At 45.1% G+C, this 23,831-nt stretch overlaps 2 protein-coding genes across 9 annotated transcripts in view; one reads left to right on the top strand and one right to left on the bottom strand.

Annotated features, from left to right (window-relative positions):
- The first annotated feature begins 1,419 nt into the window (after positions 1–1,419).
- Positions 1,420–15,712, top strand: OXA1L (OXA1L mitochondrial inner membrane protein). Of its 2 annotated transcripts, XM_043471221.1 has the most exons (10): positions 1,420–1,576; positions 2,018–2,179; positions 11,954–12,167; positions 13,699–13,842; positions 14,095–14,180; positions 14,407–14,571; positions 14,767–14,871; positions 14,949–15,111; positions 15,198–15,278; positions 15,363–15,712. In XM_043471221.1, the coding sequence occupies exons 1-10, from the start codon at positions 1,514–1,516 to the stop codon at positions 15,491–15,493; spliced, it is 1,314 nt and encodes a 437-aa protein (XP_043327156.1). In that variant the 5' UTR covers positions 1,420–1,513; the 3' UTR covers positions 15,494–15,712. The 2 variants fall into 2 exon arrangements, with proteins under 2 accessions (XP_043327156.1, XP_043327157.1); XM_043471222.1 differs by lacking the exons at positions 1,420–1,576; positions 2,018–2,179 and adding an exon at positions 3,163–3,277.
- A 498-nt stretch (positions 15,713–16,210) lies between these two features.
- The window catches only part of SLC7A7 (solute carrier family 7 member 7), a 34,200-nt gene continuing 26,579 nt past the window's right edge, over positions 16,211–23,831 (bottom strand). For all 7 annotated transcript variants that reach the window (XM_043471217.1, XM_043471219.1, XM_043471216.1 and 4 more), the window contains 8 exons: positions 21,712–21,837; positions 20,523–20,667; positions 18,966–19,089; positions 18,622–18,725; positions 18,254–18,350; positions 17,363–17,512; positions 16,969–17,152; positions 16,211–16,739 (listed from right to left, as the gene is read on the bottom strand). In XM_043471217.1, coding sequence (XP_043327152.1) covers positions 16,633–16,739; positions 16,969–17,152; positions 17,363–17,512; positions 18,254–18,350; positions 18,622–18,725; positions 18,966–19,089; positions 20,523–20,667; positions 21,712–21,837 — 1,037 coding nt within the window. In that variant the 3' untranslated portion in view covers positions 16,211–16,632. The remainder of the gene's footprint in view (positions 16,740–16,968; positions 17,153–17,362; positions 17,513–18,253; positions 18,351–18,621; positions 18,726–18,965; positions 19,090–20,522; positions 20,668–21,711; positions 21,838–23,831) is intronic.

The following is a 23,831-nucleotide window of genomic DNA, read 5'->3' as shown; positions in this document are numbered from 1 at the left end:
AGACAGAGAATGAGATGGTTGGATAGCATCACTGACTGGATGGACATGAGTTTGAGTAAGCTCCCAGAGTTGATGATGGACAGGGAGGTCTGGGGTGCTGCAGTCCATGGGGTCGCAAAGAGTCAGACATGACTGAGCGACTGAACTGACTGACCAAAGTAACAGTCTACCACAGGTGGTTTGTTTTGTGGTTTTCTGGTTTTTTATTTTTTGCCAAGTGTTCTATAGCTGTATATTTGTCATTACCTCTGTATTAATTTTTCAAAGCAACTTTTAAAAGCTTGTTTACGATGACATCCAACATATGTCATTAATGTCATAAAGGTTTCAATAATAAAGACCATTAGTTATCTTACCCAACAAAATCTAGAGACAGGTGGATCTAACTCTGCTGCAGTAACAGCTCAATGACATCATCAAGTATTCAGGAGATTTTCCAGGGGATTTTCTATCTTTCCATACAACCATCTTCAGCATGTTCACTTCTCATCTTTAAAGATTTGTCCCCTAGGGGACTTCGCTGGTGGTCCAATGGCTAAGACTCCTTGCTCCCAAGACAGAAGGCCAAGGTTCATCCCTGATCAGGGAGCTAGATCCCACATGTCCTGACTAAGAGTTCACATGCTGCAACTAAACAAATATTTTTTAAAAAGATTTGTCCCCTCAATGTCACAAGAGGCTCCTCAATCAATCCCCAAGGACAGCGCAAGATAGAGCCTCCTCTTGAAGCTTTCTCTGGAAGGAAAGTATTTCCTAGAAGCTGCCTTCCTTCAATTTCTAATTCCAGACCATTCTCAAATTTCACTGGATCAGTTATTACAGGGGCTTCCTAGCTGGCGCCAGTGGTAAAGAACTTGCCTGCCAATGCAGGAGACACAAGAGACGCCGGTTCGATCCCTGAATTGGGAAGATGCCCTGGAGGAGGAAATAACAACCCACACCAATATTCTCGCCTGAAGAATCCCATGGAGAGAGTAACCAGGTGGGCTACAGTCCATGGGGTCGCAAAGAGTCGGACACGATTAAAGTAACTTAGCACGCACTGTAATTACAATATTTGTTGTAGTTCGGTTGCGTCCGACTCTGCGACCCCACGGACTGCCTGCAGCACGCCAGCCTTCCCTGTATATTACAACATTACCTAGCAACAAAAGTCAAACATCACTGGGTACAGAAAACCCACACCGAGGAGAGCCAAGACCCCCTAGAGAGTATTTTTTAGAGAACAGCGGGTTTAAAGGATAGAGGAAAAACTACTCAAGATTTACAGCCACAAACAAAAGCCGGTTATAAGGCTCTGAGCTTCCATCTCCTGAAAACAGTATCAGCGCGATATCGTTAATTTCCCTTTGCGGCTTCTTACCCACTTCAAATATGGCCGCCAAGCTCCAGTCTCCATTACCTCCTGAGCGTGGTAAAACTCTGACTTCACGCCCATTTCCAAAAGGGCTTCCTCCCGCGAGGCTGCGGTTCTCAGTGCGCAGACGCGAACGTACGTCCTCTTCCCGGCAAGATGGCGCTGGCGTTGGTGTGCGGACGCCGGGAGCTTCTGCGCTTACTGCGGCCCCAGCGTCAGGTAAGGATACCCCGGGGCCGAGCGCCAGGATGCCTCACTGTCCCTGTGAGCCGAGCCGGGAGTGGCTTGTGCAGACGGGCAAGAGCAGACGCTGACCTGCTCACCCGGACCGCCCTCTCGTGGCCTCGGGTCATAGGAGGACGCGGGAGGGTTACGTCCCAGACACCGCCGGGTCAGCAGCCTCGTATTTTAGTCTGTTCCTGGGACAAGCGTCGCCTCTTCTAGAGAAACCTCAGCCCCAGCTTCTGGACCCCGGGCTGGGTTTGCGGCTGCTGAGATGCAGGGCTCAGAGCTGGCATGCTTTCAGGCTCGCAGTCTGAGCGCGGGGAGTAGAAAAGTCCTCACCTGTGGAAATTGGCTGCCTCTCTCTTGAGGGGAGGGGTGAGCATAATAAGCGATTTTATCTGATAAAAGGACTCCATCTCCCTTTTACCCACTCAGTTCCACAGCGTCGCAGGGCCTTGCCAGTGGCCCCGGAAACCGCTGACAGCTGGGCTCGGGTTCCCAGCCGACCGGTGTCGCGGGCACCCGCGCTATGTCCTGCTCATGGCCCCAGGCCCCCGCGGCCTCAGTACCTCTGTCGTCTCTTTTGCAGAAGCCCAGGTAAGAGACATTTCGTCCCTGAAATGTTAGGAATGGTGCTTCTTGCAGATTTTATTTTTATTTTGCTTTGACTGGAAGCAGGGAAATATGGAGCTGTGTTCTTATCCACACACCACCCAACTCCCCAAATGATAGTATCTCTGCTTGGGATATATTTTCACATCAGTGGTAAAATTATTGAGAGCACAGGAGGAAAAGTTTATGTTGTAAACAAGGTGGTGTTTGCCAGAATGGTGGCAAGCCACTGATGGTGAAATAAGATGCAATTCTGTTTGTATATTGGAAAAAATTATAATTTGCATGTCAATGTGGATAAAGAATGTCACCTGCCATATCAGTAAACAAAAGTTCTTGAGGCCAGCAGTCCCAGTGGCCACCCCCAACAGGTGCACCCTGAGGGAATTGAGGATGGAGAAACAGAATACTAACTGTAGCCAGGTAGGGTACATATCAAAGGAATGATTTCAATAAGCCCAAACTCGCATCTTTCCATACGTAGGAAAACACTAAATTCATTAACTTAAGACTTCTGGGTGTTATTAGCAGTAATTTTTTTGGTGTTGTAATTAACCTGGTTGGGCTGGGGTTGGGGGGTGTTGTTTGGAAAAACTCCTGTATATCCTGGCTCCTCCCTTACCTCTTCTGAACAGTCCCTCAGAGCTGAGAGACTGTGTCCTAGGCTTAAGACCTGAATAATAATAATAAGTGTTAGTCACTCAGTTATGTCCAACTTTTTGCAACTCCATGAACTGTAGCCCTCCAGACTCCTCTGTGCATGGAATTCTCCAAGCAAGAATACCGGAGTGGGTAGCCATTCCTTTCTCCAGGGGATCTTCCCCACCCAAGGATAAAACCCTGGTCTCCTGCATTGCAGGGTGATTCTTTACCATCTGAGCCACCAGGGAAGCCCCTCAGTAATACCCCCAAATAAAACACAATTCTCAACTTTTAGGTCTTGTTTTTTTTTTTCCAGTGGGCAGTTTGGGCTACCAGCCAAGGGGCCCAGAGTAGTTTTCCCCTTCCCCTGAACTGGATCCTTGGTACAAGCAGGAACCTCTTGTGCCTATCTGCCTCCTCAGAGAGTCCAGACAAATGTGGGTGAGTCTCTCCTGGTTCTCGGATCTCCCAATTATTGGTTGATAATCCTTGTATTTGGCAATGTCCAACAGGTACCTGGCTCCCCATTTGAAATATACTAGGATTTGCTCAGTTGAGAGACTCTGAGCCATCTGGACTGGGTGATTAGATGAAAAGCTGGTCTAACATTTTTTCAAGAAGCCAGCTGGATTTCTATACTTACACTTACAAGTATGTACTTAATTGGAAATTGAAGGAAATCTTGCCCTGAAAATGGCCAGTATGGGGTTTTTTATTTTGTATGCAGTAAGAGAAAGCCAGCTTGATAAAACATCTTTTCAGAATTGTAACCTTACAAAGAAGCAAAACCCCTTCTAGAGGGAACTTGCATTTTCTGTGTCTTTGAGATGTAAATGTCCTACCTGATCTTAGGCGCCTCGATGTGTGTGTGTTTTGAGAAGTTGGTTTCTGCTATCCAGAAAGTACATGTATGGTGTACATTTGGCAGCCAATCAAATAGACTGAGATTCTGGGCAGTCTTTTGTCTCACCATGCCAATTATCAGGGACTTCAGTCATCTTAATCTTAGTTGCATCAGCCTATACGACAACGACCTTTACTTTCTTATACTGTTTTAAGGAGTAAACTTTATAGATCTTCTGAAGGCTACATCCTTTGCATTTTCTTGTAGGGGTATCTCTCTTGTCTTACTGATTTGAGTTATAATTAAAATACCATTATAATTAAATAACCATTGATCTTTTAAATTGGGAAAATGTCTTAATAGATACATTTTTACAGAGCTCTCATTATATACAGCTGTTTTATTGGTACCTATGGGAAAAGAAAACCAGAAGGTGACTACACACACACTCACAGTAGTTAACCTAAGAATTCTTTTAGGTTGGTTTTTTTTTTTTAAAGGTTTGGGAAACCTTATTTGTGGTTTCTGTTTCCCTTCAGTGAGTGGGTCTTACAGATGCTAATAAAAACATGAAGATAATTAATGTTGATTAGGCTGATTACGGAGGTTTAAGAAATAAAGAGAAAGTCTAGAAACTTCTTCCCACTGAAGTGAAAATGTTAAAGGAACTCGTGTCCTAGATGGATAAAGAAATCTTCAAGTGGTTATATTAAGAAATAAGATACATAAAACAGATGCTAATAGGATTAAAACAAAAGGTTTCAACACATTACCTTAGGTTGGATGGACCAGCATTACTGGTCCCCAGTATTAGATTTTCTGCCCCCTAAAGGCTAGAAGAAACTTACACAGAAATATCTGACTAACAATTGCTTGGGACAATAGTTAGGCCAATTGATTAAGTTAAAAAATTGACAGAAGAGCCTGAGTCCCTTGGCTCAGCCTCTCACTGGGAACCCAGAGCCTTTTATACAAAAATAGAGCAAATGATTCAATTAAAAAGGAAGTTTCTGGACTCCTTCTGAGACCAAGACTTGATGTGATCTTGAGGGAGACTAAAGTTAAAGTTATAAAAGTTGATAGAAATGAGATAAAAATTTATCAAAACTGTATATTTAAAGGGGCTTTATTTAAGATGATTATATCTCTTTTGCCTTATTGTAGGATAGACATCATGTCTTACTCCCCTGCCTGTTGTTGTTATAAGACAGGGCATATAAATCTGCCCCTCAGAAGCATACTAAAGGAAACCAGTACGTTACTAGAGCACACACAACATAAAGTAAAAACTGGGAGCTGATGTTCCAGGGCTAACAAAAATAGCAATAGAGATTTGCTCTGGTCTAACTGGTGCACTCAGAAAGAGGGCCTTTGTTGAATGCCTTATAAAAACTTTTGAAGACATAGTAAATTGAACCCTAAAGTTCTATAATGTAGAACTCTTGATTTTCAGTTTAGTTGGAAGTCAGTGATTAAAAAAAAACAAAGAAAATTTAGTTGGGCAAATCAATCTTTTAGTATCATTTAGGCAATTGACCAGCTCTTTGGGAAATTAAAAGCAACTATTTTTGTCTTGAAAATCTCTACAAATCAGAAATGTAAATATAGCCCCTAAATTAGTAAGTTTATTAATACTTGATTCATAACTTAAGTTTGGTTTTTTTTTTTTGGTTGCTAAGTTGTGTCCAACTCTCTGTGACCCCATGGACTGTAGTCCCCCCAGGCTTCTCTGTCCATTGAATTTCTCAGGCAAGAATACTGGAGTGGGTTGCCATTTCCTTCTCCACATAACTCTTTTAATGAAACTATGAGATCTCTAGTTTTGTCTGTTTGTATGTCTGTATATACATTACACATACAAGATGTCACTACCTCTGGGTATACTTTCAAAATTAAATTTATAAAATGCCTCTATTTAATTTACTTTAAAGTAAGTGCTTAACAAATTAACTATTTCTAAATATAAAGGAAACTGGCCAGAATGAATTTCAGGTTCATGTGATCTAGGAAATATAAATTAATACCTGGTGTTAAAGCTAGCTTAAGCATGCTGGCTTAATCAGTTAGACATATCCTTTATTCTACCTAGGTTTAGTAAAAGTCAGTAAGTTCATATTCTTTGGCAGAGTTTTCAGCAAGAAAAAATAATAACTTGGTGATGTTTTCATAAGTTATAAAATCCACAAGGCACATGGTACAGTGGAAAAAAATAAAGGTAAATGACATGAGTTGTCAACTGGGGGGAAAAAAAGCACATTAAGGTTGAGAGTTTTGTCTTATTTGGGGCATTCTGTTGAGTTCAGTCGCTCAGTCGTGTATGACTCTTTGCAACCCCAATGGACTGCAGCACGCCAGGCTTCCCTGTCCATCATCAACTCTGGGAGCTTACTCAAACTCATATCCATCGAGTCAGTGATGCTATCCAACCATCTCATCCACAGTCGGCCCCTTCTCCTCCTGCCTTCAATCTTTCCCAGCATCAGGGTCTTTTCCAATGAGTCAGTTCTTCAAATAGGTGGCCAAAGTATTGGAGTTTCAGCTTCAGCATCAGTCCTTCCAGTGAATATTCAGGACTGATTTCTTTTAGGATGGACTGATTGGATCTCCTTGCAGTCCAAGGGACTCTGAAGAGTCTTCTGCAACACCACAGTTCAAAAGCATCAATTCTTTGGCGCTCAGCTTTCTTTATAGTCCAACTCTCACATCCATATGTGACTACTGGAAAAATCATAGCTTTGACTAGACAGACCTGTGTTTGCAAAGTAACATCTCTGCTTTTTAATATGCTGTCTAGGTTGGAGCATTTCTTCCAGGGAGCAAGCATCTTTTAATTTCATGGCTGTAGTCACCATCTGCAGTGATTTCACAGCCCCAAAAAATAAAGTCTCTCACTGTTTCCATTGTTTCCCATATATTTGCCTGAAGTGATGGGACCGGATGCCATGATCTTAGTTTTCTGAATGTTGAGCTTTAAGCCAACTTTTTCACTCTCCTCTTTCATTTTCATCAAGAGGTTCCTTAGTTCTTCTTTGCTTTCTGCCATAAGGTTGGTGTCATCTGCATATCTGAGGGTATTGATATTTCTCCTGGCAATCTTGATTCCAGTTTGTGCTTCATCCAGCCCAGCATTTTGCATGATGTCCTCTGCATATGAGTTAAATAAGCAGGGTGACAATATACCGCCTTGACATACTCCTTTCCCAATTTGGAACCAGTCTGTTGTTCCATGTCCAATTCTAACTGTTGTTTCTTGACCTGCATACAGATTTCTCATTAGGCAGATAAGGGTGTCTGGTATTCCCATCTCTAAGAATTTTCCAGTTTATTGTGATCCACACAGTCAAAGACTTGGTGTAGTCAATAAAGCAGAAGTAGATGTTTTTCTGGAACTCTCTTGCTTTTTCGATGACCCAGTGGAAATTGGCAATTTGATCTCTGGTTCCTCTGCCTTTTCTAAATCCAGCTTGAACATCTGGAAGTTCATCATTCACATATTGTTGAAGCCTGGCTTGGAGAATTTGGGGCATTACTGAGGATTTAACTAGGATGCAGGCTCTTAGTTCTGAGGGATTGTTCCAAAGAGGTGAGGGAGGAGCCAAGGTATAAAGGAGTTTTGCAAAACAAACAAACAAAAAAGTAGTTGAAACATCAAAGGATTACTGTTAAAGAAAAACCAAGTGTCTCAGGTTAATGAGTTTAGCACTTTTCTGTGTAGGGAAAGATACAGGAGTCTTTTGTTCAGTTGCTCAGTGGTGTCCGCCTCTTTGTGACCCCATGAACTGCACCACGCCAGGCTTCCCTGTCCTTCACCATCTCCTGGAGTTTGCTCAAACTCATATCCATTGAGTCGATGATGCCATCCAACCATCTGATCATTTGTCACCCCCTTTTCCTCTTGCCCTCAGTCTTTCCCAGCATCAGGGTCTTTTCCAGTGAGTTGACTCTTCACATCAGGTGGCCAAAGTATCGAAACTTCAGCATCAATGCTTCCAATGAATATTCAGTGTTGATGTCCTTTAGGATTGATTACTTTGATCTCCTTGCTGTCCAAGGGACTTTCAGCGTCTTCTCTAGCACCATAGTTCAAAAGCATCAATTCTTCGGCATTCAGCCTTCTTTATGATCCAGCTCTCACATCTGTACATGACTACTGCAAAAACCGTAGCTTTGGCTATATGGACCTTTGTGGGCAAAGTGATGTCTCTGCTTTTTAATACATTGTCTAGATTTGTCATAGTTTTTCTTCCAAGGAGGAAGCATCTTTTAATTTAATGGCTGCCACCACTGTCCACAGTGATTTTGGAGCCCAAGAAAATAAAGTCTGTCACTGTTTCCATTGTTTCCCCATCTGTTTGCTATGAAGTAATGGAACCGGATGCCATGATCTTAGTTTTTTTGATGTTGTTTTGAGCCAGCTTTTTCACTCTCCTCTTTGACCTGCATCAAGAGCCTCTTTAGTTCCTCTTCACTTTCTGCCATTAGGGTGGAGTCATCTGCATATCTGAGGTTATTGAGATTTCTCCCTGCAGTCTTGATTCCAGCTTGAGCTTCATCCAGTTTGGCATTCCACATGATGTACTCTGCATAGAAGTTAAATAAGCAGGGTGACAATATCCAGCCTTGACGTACTCCTTTACCAGTTTTTAACCAGTCTGTTGTTCCATGTCCCATTCTAACTATTGCTTCTTGACTTGCATACAGGTTTCTCAGGAGGCAGGTAAGATGTTCTGGTATTCCTATCTCTTTAAGAATTTTCTGCAGTTTATTGTGACCCACGTAGTCAAAGGCTTTAACGTAGTCAATGAAGCAGAAGTAGATGTTTCTCTGGAATTCCCTTGCTTTTTCTGTGATTCAGCATATGTTGGCAATCTGACCTCTGGTTTCTCTGCCTTTTCTAAATCCAGCTTGTACAACTGGAAGTTCTCAGTTCATGTACTGTTGAAGCCTCGCTTGGAGGATGTTGAACATTGCCTTGCTAGCATGTGAAATATGTGCAGTTGTACAGTTTGAACATTCTTTGGCATTGCCCTTCTTTGGGATTGGAATAAAAACTGACCTTTTCCAGTCCTGTGGCCACTGCTGAGTTTTTCCAAATTTGCTGCCATGTTGAGTGCAGCACTTTCATAGCATCATCTTTTAGGATTTGAAATAACTCAAATGGAATTCCATCACTTCCACTAGCTTTGTTTGTAGTAACGCTTCTTAAGGCCCACTTGACTTCACACTGCAGGATGCCTGGCTCTACATGAGTGATCACACCATTGTGGTTATCCAAGTTGGTCAAACTTAACTGCAAATGCAGTAAAAGAGCCCCGTATTGGCCATTTGCAGGGCAAGATTTCCTTTAATTCCCAATTAAGTGAGCACTTGTAAGTATAAGTTTTGCACATACATAGATTTGGCTACAGTGTTAGTTGGAGGCAAAGATGTTAGGCCACCCTCTCATCTAATACCCAGTTTAGACTGCTCAGTGTCTCTACTTAGCAACTGCCTATCTTTCATCTGGGCTCCCCTAGTATCTTTCAGCTGGGGAGCCAGGTACCAGTTCAGTCAGTTCAGTTCAGTCGCTCAGTCTTGTCTGACTCTTTGCAACCCCATGAATCGCAGCACACCAGGCCTCCCAGTCCATCACCAACTCCCAGAGTTTACTCAAACTCATGCCCATCGAGTTGGTGATGCCATCCAGCCATCTCATCCTCTGTCGTCCCCTTCTCCTCCTGCCCCCAATCCCTCCCAACATCAGGGTCTTTTCCAATGAGTCAGCTCTTTGCATGAGGTGGCCAAAGTATTGGAGTTTCAGCTTCAGCATCAGTCCTTCTAATGAACACCCAGGACTGATCTCCTTTAGGATGGACTGGTTGGATTTCCTTGCAGTCCAAGGGACTCTCAAGAGTCTTCTCCAACACCACAATTCAAAAGCATCAATTTTTCGGCGCTCAGCTTTCCTCGCAGTCCAACTCTCACATCCATACATGACCACTGGAAAAACCATAGCCTTGACCAGACAAACCTTTGTTGGCAAAGTAATGTCTTTCCTTTTTAATATGCTGTCTAGGTTGGTCACAACTTTCCTTCCAAGGAGTAAGTGTCTTTTAATTTCATGGCTGCAGTCACCATCTGCAGTGATTTTGGACCACAAAAAAATAAAGTCTGACACTGTTTCCAGTGTCTCCCCATCTATTTCCCATGAAGTGATGGGACCAGATGCCATGATCTTAGTTTTCTGAATGTTGAGCTTTAAGCCAACTTTTTCAGTCTCCTCTTTCACTTTCATCAAGAGGCTTTTTAGTTCATCTTCACTTTCTGCCATAAGGGTGGTGTCATCTGCCAAATAAAACTCAGAATCATCAGCCAATAGTCAGGAGATCCAAGAATCCTCCTAATTGTCTGGACTCTCCAAGGAGGCAGACAGTCCCAAGAGGCCTCTGCTAGTATGAGGCCCTAGGTCCTCATAGAGTTCAGGTGAAGGAGAGGGGTATATTCTGGATCCTTTTGTAGTCACCAAAATTGTTAACTGTAAAAAAATGTACAACCTAAAAGTTGAAGATTATGTTTTATTCAGTGAACTTGCTAAGGACTTAAGCCTGGAAGACTGCCTCTCAGATAACCTCTGAGGGACTGTTCTGAAGAGGTAAAGGAGGAGCCAGGATGTATGGAAGTTTGGGGAGGTGGCGGAGGACAGGTAGTCAGAACATCGAAAGATTAAAAAAAAAAAAAAAGATTAGTATTAAAGAAAAACTCAATATCGCAAGTTGCTAAGTTTAGCACTTTTCTGTGTATAGACTGATATAAGAGTCTGGGCTTGTTGAAATCATCCCTTTGATAAGCACCTTAACTATATAGCACCAATATTCTGTTTTTCTCCATCCTGAATCCCGTCAGGGTATACAGTTGAGGGTGGCTGATGACTGCTGCATCCTTTGTTTACTTATATGGCAGGCAACATTTTTCTTCCACATAGCGGTCTTCCACAGGCAGTCTAGAGAATTTTAGATTATCAACAGGGCCTGATCCAAAACTAGCACTTTGAGTGGCCTATCAGCAGAATCTTTGCCAGATCTACACATCAGCCTTCCTAGTGCCATGGGACAAAACTAGTCATAATGCCTCCCGACTTCTGGTCAAATTTATGACCTGAAAAGAGAAAAAAACTGTGACCTGACAAAGAATGTCACCTTCCACGTCAGCAAACAAAGTATATTGGGGCCATCAGCCACTGCAGCCACCCCTGTAGTGCATCCTGAGGGGATTCAGGATGGAAAAGGAGAATACTGGCCCTAGAAAGTTAAGGTATATATCAAAGGAATGATTTCAATAAGCCCAGATTCTTGTAGCTTTCCATACATAGAAAAGCACTAAATTCATTACTTGAGACACCTGGTTTTTCTTTAATTAGCAGTAATCTTTTGGTGTTTGACTACCTGGTTTTTTGGGGTTGTTTGTTTTGCAGAAACTCTTGCATATCCCGGCTCCTTCTCAGAGCTGAGAGGCTGTGTCTTGGGCTTAAGTCCTCAGTAATGTCCCAAATAAAATACAATTCTCAACTTTGAGGTTGTACATTTTTTCAATTTACACAATTACAACTTGCGTGTCCCTGCTTTCATTGACATTAATATTTCTCAACACCAAGTAGATATCATCTTAAAAACTGAGTTGTTTAAACAAAAATTATAATAGTTTCAGTGTACGCAAAATCGTGTCAGTGATACTCATGCAACTGAAGTTTGGAAAATACTAATATAAGAAATAACTTCCTCACATGAAGGAGAGTGATTAAGTCTTATTCTGAGTAACTTATCTTCCTGCTTAGAGGGGAAAATAAAATATCCTTTTTTAAAAATCATGAACAGGAATATGTATTTAAAATAAGTAACCTTTACAAAGTAATATTTTTTGAAAAACTGACAAATACCATAAGCATCATAAAACCCAGAAAAATAATAAACTTTTTAATTGACTTCCTGACATTAAATGTCCTTTTTAAGCTTTGGATTCTTTGGAGAGTATAGGCTACCATGGGAGAACAAGAAATAGGGAGTCCAGAGAGTACCCCAATGTTGGTTATTGTAAGAGGGACCTCGTTTTCTATGTGTCTGCCCTCTGCTGAATATAATGTGCTTAGTAGCTTAGCCATATCCAACTCTGTGTGACCCTTTGGACAGTAGCCTGCCAGGCTCCTCTGTCCATGGGACTTTTCAGACAAGAATACTAGTGTGGTTTGCCATTTCCTCCTCTAGGGACGGAATATAATACATGACTTTCTCCCCCCACAGGTTCCAGCCCCTCCAGTCATTCCTGCAACTCCCCCACCCACAGCAGTACCTGAAGTGGCTTCTGGAGAGGCCGCAGATGTCATCCAAGCTGTTGCAGAGCAGAGCTTTGCTGAACTTGGGCTGGGGTCCTACACCCCAGTGGGACTGATCCAGAACTTGCTTGAATTTATGCATGTTAACCTAGGCCTACCATGGTGGGGAGCCATTGCTACATGTAAGGGGAACATATCTGTACACGGGTAGAGGAAATGGGGTTTGGGGGTATAACTTTAAAGATAGCAGCTCTATGTGTGAATAGAGGAAATAGTTGCAGAAGTTTATAGCTGAGAAAAGCCGATGATGCAAATGAGTGATAGAGATTCATAACACTTAGATGCACTCCACTGTATTTCTTGAGGGGCATTTTAAAACCACTAGATCATCTAGGGTATAAGAAGTGTAAGTTTTTGAATGTGGAGGTAGGGTTTAAGTATGGGGACCTCCGCAACAGTGATGAAGCCTGATTCAAGAGAGCAGAAGTTCAGGTCAGATGGGAAGACACTCACATCGCTCCTCTTATAAGGTTAAAACTGCTTTAAATTATGTTTCTCCCCATACGTTGCTCCAGTGATCCTCCTCCTCTGTCCCATGTCTTCAGCTTCTCCATCTTTATTGCCTACTCTGAACATATAGGCGTGTGCAAGCATGCCGTGTGTTTCTTGGTAAATTCCTTCCCCTCATCATTAATTCACTTTTAACTACTACCCTTTCTCCTTCTCTTCATAGCTATCATTTAAAAGAGTATTCTGCCCCCAGTAGGCTTTTCTCTCTGTTCTGTGACCCTCAGCCGGCTGACTTACACCACCTCATTCTAACTGCCAGTGATATCATTTCTTAGTCCACTTTTCATACTTGCCCTTTCTACATTAGACACGGTAGAGTGAGGAATCTGCCCCTTGGCTTTTGCAACTTTCTGTCCATATCCTCCCTCTCCATTGCTCAGTACTCTACCTGCCCCTAGTGCTAGTATTCCCGATTCTGTCCTTAACTCCCTTCTCTGTCCACTTCACACCATTTATCATTATGGTGATAAAGCCTAAATGTGTATCTCCCCGTCTCTTCTCAGCCCAGGCCACTTGCTTATCACAGATACCATCAACTAAATAAATACTTGTTGAAATGATCAAGAAATGTGAAATGTAAAAAAAAGAAATAGGAAAGAGTTAAAGCAGTAGGCCACCTGATTACGTCCTATTCCAGACATTTCTAGGACAGCATTTTTCAGACTTCATTCCTGGGAGCCCCCGAGTTCTGTGAAAGTGCTTCTGAGCAAAGCAAATTCCAGAGATTGAACAATCTTAACAGTCAGACAGCCTCCTCACCCTGGGCAGCTTGAATTTATTTGTTATGTATATTGTGGTTACACTTAGAATTGAGGACAAAAGGAGTCCATTAATCATAGAAAAGTTTGGAAACCATTGACCTATAAAAGTAGCTTCTGTCACCTTTTTGAGGAAATAAGATTCCTGGTCATTTGTTTGGAGAAGTTAATGCCAGACTTTTGATGTCAAAGCAGAGGACCGAGCCTCGAAGGAACTAAGTCACACCATGCCCTTTGTTTTGGGGCCCTGTGGGCGTGAGTCGCAGAGTGGGAAAGTCTGGGTAAGAGACCCTCTCAGGCAGGACGTAGAAACTCTTAGCCATCTAGCTACAGAATGGCTTGATGGAGAATGCAGAATGTCACTCCACTCCTAGTTTGTTTCCAGGCACAGTCCTTGCCCGCTGCCTGGTGTTTCCTCTCATCGTGAAGGGCCAACGAGAGGCAGCCAAGATTCACAATCACTTGCCAGAGATTCAGAAGTTTTCCGCTCGAATCAGAGAGGCCAAGTTGACAGGAAACCACACAGAATGTGAGTCAGTTGCAGAATAAGCATGGGAGAGGACCTGTTTTCCCTACATAGAACTGGGGGCAGGGAGGGGGCAGTGGGTGGGTGGGGAACAACTCAAAATGGGAGTTACTACAGTTGGGCAGGTTCTAAGATATACCTGCTTCTTGGGCCTAATGCTTCCAGTGCCTGGCCAGGGTCAGTTAGATCTGACTCCTGGGCCAGGTTATGAGGATGGTCACCTCTACCAACCATTAACTTCCACTCCCTTCCCAGTTTACAGGGCCTCCTCGGAGATGACTTTCTACCAGAAAAAGCATGATATTAAACTCTTTAGACCTCTCATTCTACCACTGACTCAGGTGAGCAAAAAACATTTCCCCTCTAACTTCAGAAACAGATTAAGAGAAACAACAACAACAAAAATAAAAAATCAGATTACCTCCTCTGTGTTTCCCATGCCCTAGACCCTAAAAGCAGGTTGGTGGTGATATTATGCTATATAAACCCATTATGGGTTTCAGTAATAGAGTAAATAAAATGTCCCCTCTGCTAAAGAGTCCTGACACTGTTTATCCTGTGTCACAGGCCCCGATCTTCATCTCCTTCTTCATTGCCTTGAGAGAAATGGCCAACCTTCCCGTGCCCAGCCTGCAGACAGGTGGTCTCTGGTGGTTCCAGGATCTCACACTATCCGACCCCATCTACGTATTACCTCTGGTGGTCACAGCTACAATGTGGGCTGTCCTTGAGGTAAGCCCAGGTTCACCAAGTGCCTGTCCTGTAGAGTGGGGAGTGAAAGGAAAGCAGTTGTATAGAATGGTCATTCTTCACTCCCTGGAGAGAGAGAACTGATGGGTAAGAGATCTGAGCCAGGATCAATGAAAACTGACATACATTTGCTTGTCAAATGCATGTTCTCCCCTTGCTTTTTCTTTTTTTTCCCAGTTAGGTGCTGAAACTGGCATGCAAAGTTCTGACATTCAGTGGATGAGAAATTTTATCAGACTAATGCCCCTGGCAGTCTTGCCCATAACTGTCCATTTCCCCACGGTAGGTGATGGCTTAGGGGCTGGCTTCAGAAAGCTGCCCAGAGACGCAGCTTCTGAGTGCCTTCTCTTCTCATCCAGGCAGTGTTCATGTACTGGCTCTCCTCCAACATGTTTTCCCTGGGCCAGGTGGCCTGTCTCCGTATTCCTGCTGTTCGCACTGTGCTGAAAATTCCCCAACGTGTTGTGCACGACCCAGACAAGTTACCTCCACGGGAAGGCTTCATAAAGAGCTTCAGACAAGGTAAGGGCCCACCCTCTGTGACAAGGACGGGGGACCGTGGTCTCGAAATGGGTGCAGGACCATTGTTCTTCCTCCCCTTTACACAGGCTGGAAGAATGCCGAAATGGCCCATCAGCTACAGGAGCGGGAACGACGCATGCAGAACCACTTGGAGCTCGCTGCCAGGGGTAAATAACCCTTCCAGGCTAAATTCTGTCATTTGTTTCTTCCTTTTCTTTGTTTATCAGGATTTGTTTTCTCCTCTTCCCCAGGCCCGTTACGACAGACGTTTGCCCACAACCCTCTGCTGCCGCACGGAAAGAATGGCCCTCCCAACGCCCCCAGCAGCAGCAGCAGCAGCAAAGCAAAGTCCAAGCAGCCCTGGCGTGACACGCTTGGCTGACCTCTGCTGCCTGCTCACACTGGCAGGAACTCTGTCTCTTCAGAGACTCAGCCTTTGAATGCAGTTTCATGCTGGGTCTTTGCGCCAGACCTAGAAACTGTGGGACATGTTGATGTTGATTTTAAAATTGGATTCCACTACACTCTTCCACCTAAGTGTGAAAGAACCCTGGGGGCCAGGTGATTCCCATCCGCAGAGTTAGTAAACCTCTGTGCTACACACTGCTTCCTAACACTTATTAAACGGGGAAACAGATTGCGTGCTTCAGAAAGAATAGCTCGGGTGATGATTGCTCTTGCTGGCCCACGATCTTAGGAGGCATCTCGGTGTTGTAACCTGGCCTTAAGGGCTAGATGTGTTGTCATGCCCATATTTGCCTTGTAGTCAGAGTTGTATGCCTGATAAGTGGAGAATGTATATGGAGGAACCACATTCACTTATCCCAAGATTACCTATAAAATATCCTTCAAGAAGTAGATATGCTCAAGTTCTTAGTGATAAGAGGAACAGAAGTTGATACAGCTTTTATCAAATAACCTAGCATTTTGCTGCAGCAGCATAGGTGTTCTCTTGTGTAGAGGCTGGTTGCATCAGCCTTCAGCAACTGGCTTAAGGGGGAAGAAATACTCAGATTCTTTCTAACATAAGATTGTTTTTAGTCTTCCTGCCTGGCTCATGGAAACTATCCCTAAGACACTATTAAAACGATGAAGCTGCTCAGAGTTTAGAAGCATACCCTTTTATTGTCTAGCACCTGTGACCGTTTCATGTCTCTAAAGGAGACAGGCAGTTAAAGCACTGTTGGATTTTCCAGTGGAAGAGGAGTAGTGGGCAGGCAAGTGGACGTGAGTGGATATCTTCACACATGGGAGCGCGCCACTGGAACATCCCAGCTCACACCTAGCATGCTTCCCATCACAGTCTGTTTTATGTCCCTTTAAAGAAACCTGGAATAATGTGTAGCAAAACAAATAAATTACTCTCCATCTCTCAGAAAGCAAGTTCAGAGGTTGCTGAAGCTGCCTAAGAGGCTTCTGGATAGGTGTCTCCAAATAAGTGAGCTTTCCTTTTCAACTTCCTTGCCTCTAGCCAGCAGGAGATAAAAGCCCCTGCTTTCCACATCTCGAGATTTCTTGTGGTTATTCAGACTTGGGATCCTGTTGCTTGGACTGCTCTCCTCCATCTTCCAAATCCATCTCTGCAGCAACTGACATACAGAGGACCTGGACATACCACGTGACAGAGGCTGCAAAGAGAGGTAGAGTCAGAACTGAAGACGGCAAGTCAGCGGGACTGAGTCCAGGCGGCACTGAATGGGGGCTGGGCCCAAGGGGACAATTGCAGTTAAACCTCAACAACAGGTAGGGGCTGTGGCAAAGGCGGCTTGGGAGAGTAAGAGCTGCAGAAGAAAAAAGCAAAAAAAAACAACCCTAAGCTGTACAGTAGCTGAGCTGACCTGAGGATCCAAGGCTTACCCACAATCCTGCGGAGGCAAAGAGGTCGTTTGTGTTCTGGCACTCTGATGATGAAGAAGTAAAAGGGCAGGCCTGAGAGAGCAATGCCAATGCCGATGAGAGAATTGATGGTATCACTGTAGAGCGGGACAGCCACCAGGAAGACGGTGCAGAGGCAGAAGACAATGGGGAAGAACAGGCTGAGCTAAGGGCACAAGAAACAACTGGAGGTTAAACAGGTCAGGGTCGACAGCCACGATAACCCCCCGACTCCTGTAGAGCACAGTACTGAGCCGTCCTGTCATCCCCTTCATTTATTTCAATGAGTACCACCCACAGTTCTGGGCAGAGGTTTCTGAGTAGGTGTCAGAATCCCTGGAGCAGGTGCAGCAAAGGTGGGATGGAGAGGAGCTACCTTGAGAGGACGAGGCCTGTTGGGCTCCTTCCAGCGCAGATAAAGCTGACCCACAATAGAGAGCCCCACGAAGAACCAGTAGCTGAAGCTGTAGTAGTTAATGAGCTGAAAGATGTCCTCCACACACAAGTAGATCAACGCCATGAGACCCTGTGGGCACAAGCCCATGTCAGCTCCTGTCAGCCTCTGTCACGCAAAGCAGTTTCCAGTCTCCTTTATCCCACAGATCACCCCCTTGTTGAGTCCTCAGTTTCTCCAACTGTCCTTTTCTGTTCCCACCCCATTTGCCACCTTAACTTCATTCATTGCCTATCAAGTCAGTAGCCTTTTTCAGCCCGTTCTTCAAATCCTTGCCAGCTTAATCCTCTATACAGCACAGCTCGAAACAGTTCCTCAAATAGCTTTTGTCCCAGAACCTCTCCAGAATGGCTCCAACCTACACTTCCAGCTTTTACCTTCTACTACCTAACTCGACATCTCCAGATTGCTGATGCCATTTGTCTAACCTAAAGCCCATTGATGTTTGCAACCCTAAACTTGAAGATCCATTTCAAATTCTCCAAAGTCTTTGTTCTTTCACTTCTACCCCTACAGAAATGACCATTTCTCCCCATAAACACTACATCATTATCTGCCACCACAGTCATTACAATGTATTCCATGACCATTATGCCTCACCCTAGACGAGGCCACCGTTCCTTAGGGAAGATGGATTCTCTTCAGAACCACTGCAGCAGTTAGCACAGTGCCTTGCCTTGCCCATGGTGAATGGTCCACTAATAGTTTTTCTATTAGAATATTTAGAGCTTCTTGGAAACTAGAACAGTTGTATCTACTGTTACTAAAGTTTCCCCATTACCTGGCTTTCAGCCCAGTCTTGAGATCACTTACATTGAAGAGAAGAGCTGGCACCGGTGTGAACCGCTCCACATGAATCATGCAGATGGTATCAGGGAGATGGCCTTCTCTCGAGCCCACAAAGAAAAGCCTATTTTGGGTAAGATAGGAGAGGCTGAAAAACCTGGGGTACATGGGTGTGGCCGGGTTCATATGCCACAAGTCCTTCCCTCCATCAAAAGGGTTTGATTAATTTGGAAAGAAGTTGAATACCAAGATGTGTGAGCACTGGAGGCTGCTGATGGGAATGAGGCCAAGGGGTTGACTGTCATTTGGGGAGCACGGTGGCTCAAGTGGGTCCTGTAAGTCTGGCCCTGCCACAGCTCTTCACAATACTCCTCAGTAAAAGAAGACACTCATACCTAGACGCAGCCACGATGGAGGCATTGAGGCCACCAAAGCAGGATAATGCAACCGCAAACGGAATGGTCCAATTGAATATTCCAAAAATCTGGTCTGCAAAAGTCTAAGGGGAAGGAATGGAGAGGAGTCGTTAGCAGGGCCCAACAGAGATGGAAGGCAAGGACAAGCATGTCCCCCTGCTGGCAACCCAACCCTTCTTACACAGTATGGCTAACTGGACCTTACAAGCCCAGTGCCCTAAGCATACTCCAAGGACTACCAGATTTCTGGGACTCTGAGGAGGAACATGATACCCCAAGGCCCACAGACACACCCTCACCCTCTGCTAGTGAAAATCCTTTACCACAGCAACAGCATCGCTTGCCAGGATGTCCCTCATTTCGAGCACAGTGTAATAGGCCACATTGGTCAAGATGTAGATGATGGTGACAATGGGCATGGAAATGCCAATGGAGAGGGGCAGGTTCCTGCAGCCAAACAGAACAGTGGATCCATCAGTCCCACAGTCTCATCCCCATTGTCCTTTGATTCTTAGACTGCCCGCACCAATCCAGAGCTGGGGCCTCCTAGGCATTCCCCCAGTGCTTTTGCCTTTAAGTAGGAGAGTAGCTTAAACTCAAGCACTAAAGAGTGTCAGGTGGAAGAAATATAACATTCAGAGAAAGGCCTACACGAAAAAAAAGGGGAAAGGATTAACAACCATGTCACAGTGTGATAACAGCAAAGGAAGGTTTGGTTTGGTTTTACTCTAGAGGTTTCTTAGTATCAGGCTTCCTTCTCCAAGATTATCAACACTGGAAAATTTGTCTTAAGGTTAAATAGAAAAGAAATTATGGAGGGAAATGGTGAAATCTTACCTCTCTAAAGAGTAAGACAGGCCCTCAGTAAGAACACTATGTGTACCTGAACAAGCAATTAGAAATATGTCCGCCCCACTCCCTTGGTCAGTTTGAGAACCTTGAGTGCTACCCTAACCCTTGGCCAAGAGAAAGACTTAAAGACAGCTCATAGTCCCTCTGGCCCAGAATAAGCCATGATCTTTATAAATGTCCTTTGCAGTGAGACTTGGAGGGGGGCAGGGTGTAGAGGGGCAAATATTCAAATCATTCAGCTTCTGTCCAGTAGGTGGAAGCACCACCCAGGCCTTCATCAGCTATTATCTGCTCCCAGGGTTGCAACACTAGATGTATATCAAGAATACCCTTGTTTCTCAAAGCCAAAAGGAGTTTATTATTATTTTAACTTAAAAATTTCAGAAACCTCATTTCCTGGCAAATCTTAGTTCCTAGAGCCACTAAATTTTAGAGCCAGGAAAGGCTCTGAAAGTCATATAGTTCAACCCCCTCAATTATAGATAGGGAGCAGGCAGAGATGGCAGGGAATTCCCTCAAGGTCACCCAACAAATCAGTGGAAAGACAAATTCAGGCCCTCTGACTTCCTGCCCAGTGTTCTTTTCACTCTCCGTGACTACAGGACAATTCAGTGACGTCCTGAAACAAACAATACCACTAAGTCACGAATTTGAGAAACATGGGATCAGAAGGAAAAGGTTTCTGCTGGTCTGTGACCCTAAAGTTACAGGAATAAGGGTGTGTGACAATCTATCAAGAAAAGTCTTTTTTTAATTAAAAAAACACAAGCACATGATACAACCTACTTTGATTTAATGCTGAAATGCATGAACAAATGTGAAAAGCCCTGTAAAAATTTTTTTTTAGTACAAGAAAGTTCACCTCTTAGCACTGTTACTGTGCTCATGGGCCAGTTACTTGTCCAGCCTGAGGCCTGTCAAAATGATGCTGACAAAAGTGACCAGGTGCAGTATGCCATCAGCACACAGTAGGAGTTCAGTAAATGACGGCTGTCCTCGCTGTGGAGAGCTGATGGTGAAGTACCTACCTCTCAGGGTTCTGGATCTCTTCAGTGACATAGTTGAGGGTGTCCCAGCCAGAGTAGGAGAACAGAGCCGAGTACAGTGCCAGAGCAATGTCACCCACTGAAAATGATGAACCCTCAAAGGAATTTTCAAAGTGAGTCGAGGCTCCTGGAACCCAGAGAACACAGAAAGGCAGAAGGATTAGTGGCCTATGCCCCAACTACAAGGTGATTCAGTAAGGGAGAGGAAGAATATGACAATAACAGTGGTTTAGAACACCGTAGCAGTAAGGTATCAGTGAAGGAATGGGGAGCAGAAGAGAGACACCTACAGAAATGGGCCAGAGTGCAGGGATCAGCAGCCGGATCTTAACAGGAAGGACCCTGGTGAATTTCTAGGGTAAGGAACAACAGCACAAGGGCTAGAGAACAGGGGTGATGCAGTTCTGCCTGCTCCCCTCCTAACCGCACAGCGGACACGGAGTGGAGGAAGGCAGGGCTCAGTGAGCCCAGTCAACAGGGCAGTTACAGAACAGGTGTTGACACCTGGAAACGGAGAGGCGTGAGCACCGCGGGCCCGTCTCTGCCCACGCCCACTCCCAGGGGCAGAACCGTCACTGCCACGGCTCTGGGCTCGACAAGCTGCAAAAGCCGGCTCAAGATCAGCCTCCCCCGGGAGGCAGCATGCACAGACACGACGGGACAGGCTTTGGGGTCAGTCTGCCTGGTACCAATTTCAGCTCCACTATTTAAGCCGGGGCTTCCCTGGTAGCTCAGATAGTAAAGAATCCACCTGCAGTACAAGCGACCCAGGTTTGATCCCTGGGTCAGGAAGATCCCTTAGAGAAAGAAATGGCAACCCACTCTAGTATTCTTGCCTGGAGAATCCCATGGACAGAGGAACCCGGCAGGCTACAATCCATAGGGTCACAAAGAGTTAGACATGACTGAGCACCCATGCATGCGCTTAAGCTAGGGACTTTAGAGAATTTCTTGGCAGTCCAGGTGTTGGGGCCCTGAGCTTCCATTGCAGAGGGCACAGGTTCAATCCCTGGTGGAGGAACTAAGATCCCTCAAGTTGTGGGATGGCCTAAATAAAAGGGAATAATAACAGTACCTATTAAATGAAATCATACACAAAGGCTACTTAGAAGGGTACAGCTCATGGAAAATGCTTAACAAACGTTGAGTTGCAGTTACTATTATTTCTTACCCTGGCCAAGTCTAACGATGCCTGCGATGATGATGGCGATCAGTGCCAATACTTTAGCGTAGGTGAAAACATCTTGTACCAGGGTTCCCCACTTGACATAGGCACAGTTAATGAAGGTTAAGAGACCTGAAAGAAAAATAATGCTGATTGGTGATTGACCCTACCATCCAGAGGGCCTTAGACCCCCCAAGCAATTTTTCTAGTACCCATCACCAAAATAGACCCTTTGGTCAAAGAGGTGTCTGGGCTCTGACCTGCTCTGTACTGGAAATCTCTGCCCAAAATTTCCTCACCATTATCATTCAAAGGCACTTGCTGAGCACCTGGGTGCACAGCAATACACACACACACACACACACACACACACACACACACACACACACACACACACTCAAAGTGACTGGATCTGCTTACACACAAATGTACTCACAGCAATAGGAGGCAACTCGTGGCAGAAGAGGGTTAGTGATGTGTTCTGGCTGTTGGCTCTGAAAAGTCACAGTCTCTCCCCATCTCCGCCCCGTAGCCCCTTATGTGGGCCTAGGAATAAACACTCTGATGCTGTGGATCACTGTTAACCTTGATGAGCCCTGCTGTAACTTATCTAGTGTCTGGGCCAGCAGGTCAGGATGTGTGACCAGGATTAGGCTGGAGGCCAGACTTCCTGCCTCTGCCGGCCTGTTCAGCTGCTTGTTTTCACGCTTGGAAAGATTCTCGAAACAGGTTCCTATACAAAGGGAACGGGGCATTTTTCCTGACTGGACAATGCAAAAGTCAGAGCCATGGACATTCCTCAAGTCCTTCCACCCTGGGGTAGAGGCAAACTCTTTACCTGAAAGAGCTCCGGCAAAGTTCATGAATTGCCCTTAGAGCCAGGGTTCTTAACCTAGGGCTTCCACAAGGCCTGGAATTCTCTGTAAAGTGTTATGTTCATATGTCCAAAGTATATGCATTTCTCTAAGAAAAAGGGTCCATAACTTCCATCAGAATATCAGAGAAATCCACTATCCCCCTCCCACAAAAACACCTATAATCTGCTACTTCAGAAGAAGAAATTCTAGAGCGGAAACCCACACAGGCTGTGAGGTCAACCAGTAGCCCCAGGATGTGGTGGGGGGTGGGGAGGGGGGGCATGGGGAAAATCAAAAGAAACAATTCTGAAATTCAGCAGAATGTCCCTCAGCCGCTCCCCCCACAACCTCTTAAACAAGCAGGTAGGAGCACACCCCGCAGCTTTCCTGCTGCGGTACAGCGGATCCCGGATCCGGCATTGCTCCCTCCCTCCCAGCTCAGCAACTGGGGCAGCAGGAGGAGGGCTGCCTTCCCAGAGAGAAAGCGCTGGGCTTGCCTGCTTCTGGCCCCCAGCTCAGCCCCACGGACTCCCTGTCTCCATCCTGGCGGTGGTGTGGCCCTTAGGGTCCCCAGCCATCCTTGTTTTTTGTGTCCTGGTCTCAACACACTCTGGCCCAGGACTACTTCCTCCTGACGGGCAGGAAAAAGCAACCAAGACGTCTCACCTTCTGTCTCCCCCTCCCTCACTGCCCAAGTCTCTTTCTGTTCTTCCAGAAAGGGGGCTTTCCTGTCCCTAATAAACAAGACAATGAACAACCAAACCTTATCACAGGGCTGGGCAAAAATGCACCCATAACTCCAGGCCAATGCAGTGTTAAGTTAATAATTAAAGGCACGAGTGTGCAGTTGCCACAAGCACCCCCACAGAATGGCCAAACCTTTCAGATCTGCTGATCCCCCTCAGCCAGTCACTCATCCTTCACTCCCCACTGGCTTCTGCCTCCAGCCACTCAGCAGCCCTCATCCCACTTCTCTACATCCTGTAACCTCCACCCCTTACCCTCAAGCTCTGCTGCTGACACATAAATATAACTTAAGCCAGGCTGGATTAGAAACACCCGGGACACCTGGAGCTGCCACATTCACAAAGGAACAGGATCCCATAATTAAAATTCACAGTTAGGGACTTCCCCGGCGGTCCAGCGGTAAAGAATCTGCCTCCCAATGCAGGGGATGTGGGTTTGATCCCTCGTCGGGGAACTAAGATCCCACATGCCTCAGGGCAGTACGTCCGAGCACCATAACTAGAAGAGAAGCCCCCACACACC

The sequence above is a fragment of the Cervus canadensis genome, chromosome 6 (genome assembly GCF_019320065.1).
Source record: "Cervus canadensis isolate Bull #8, Minnesota chromosome 6, ASM1932006v1, whole genome shotgun sequence".
Taxonomy (NCBI): domain Eukaryota; kingdom Metazoa; phylum Chordata; class Mammalia; order Artiodactyla; family Cervidae; genus Cervus; species Cervus canadensis.
This window is presented reverse-complemented; position numbering and strand designations above follow the sequence as displayed.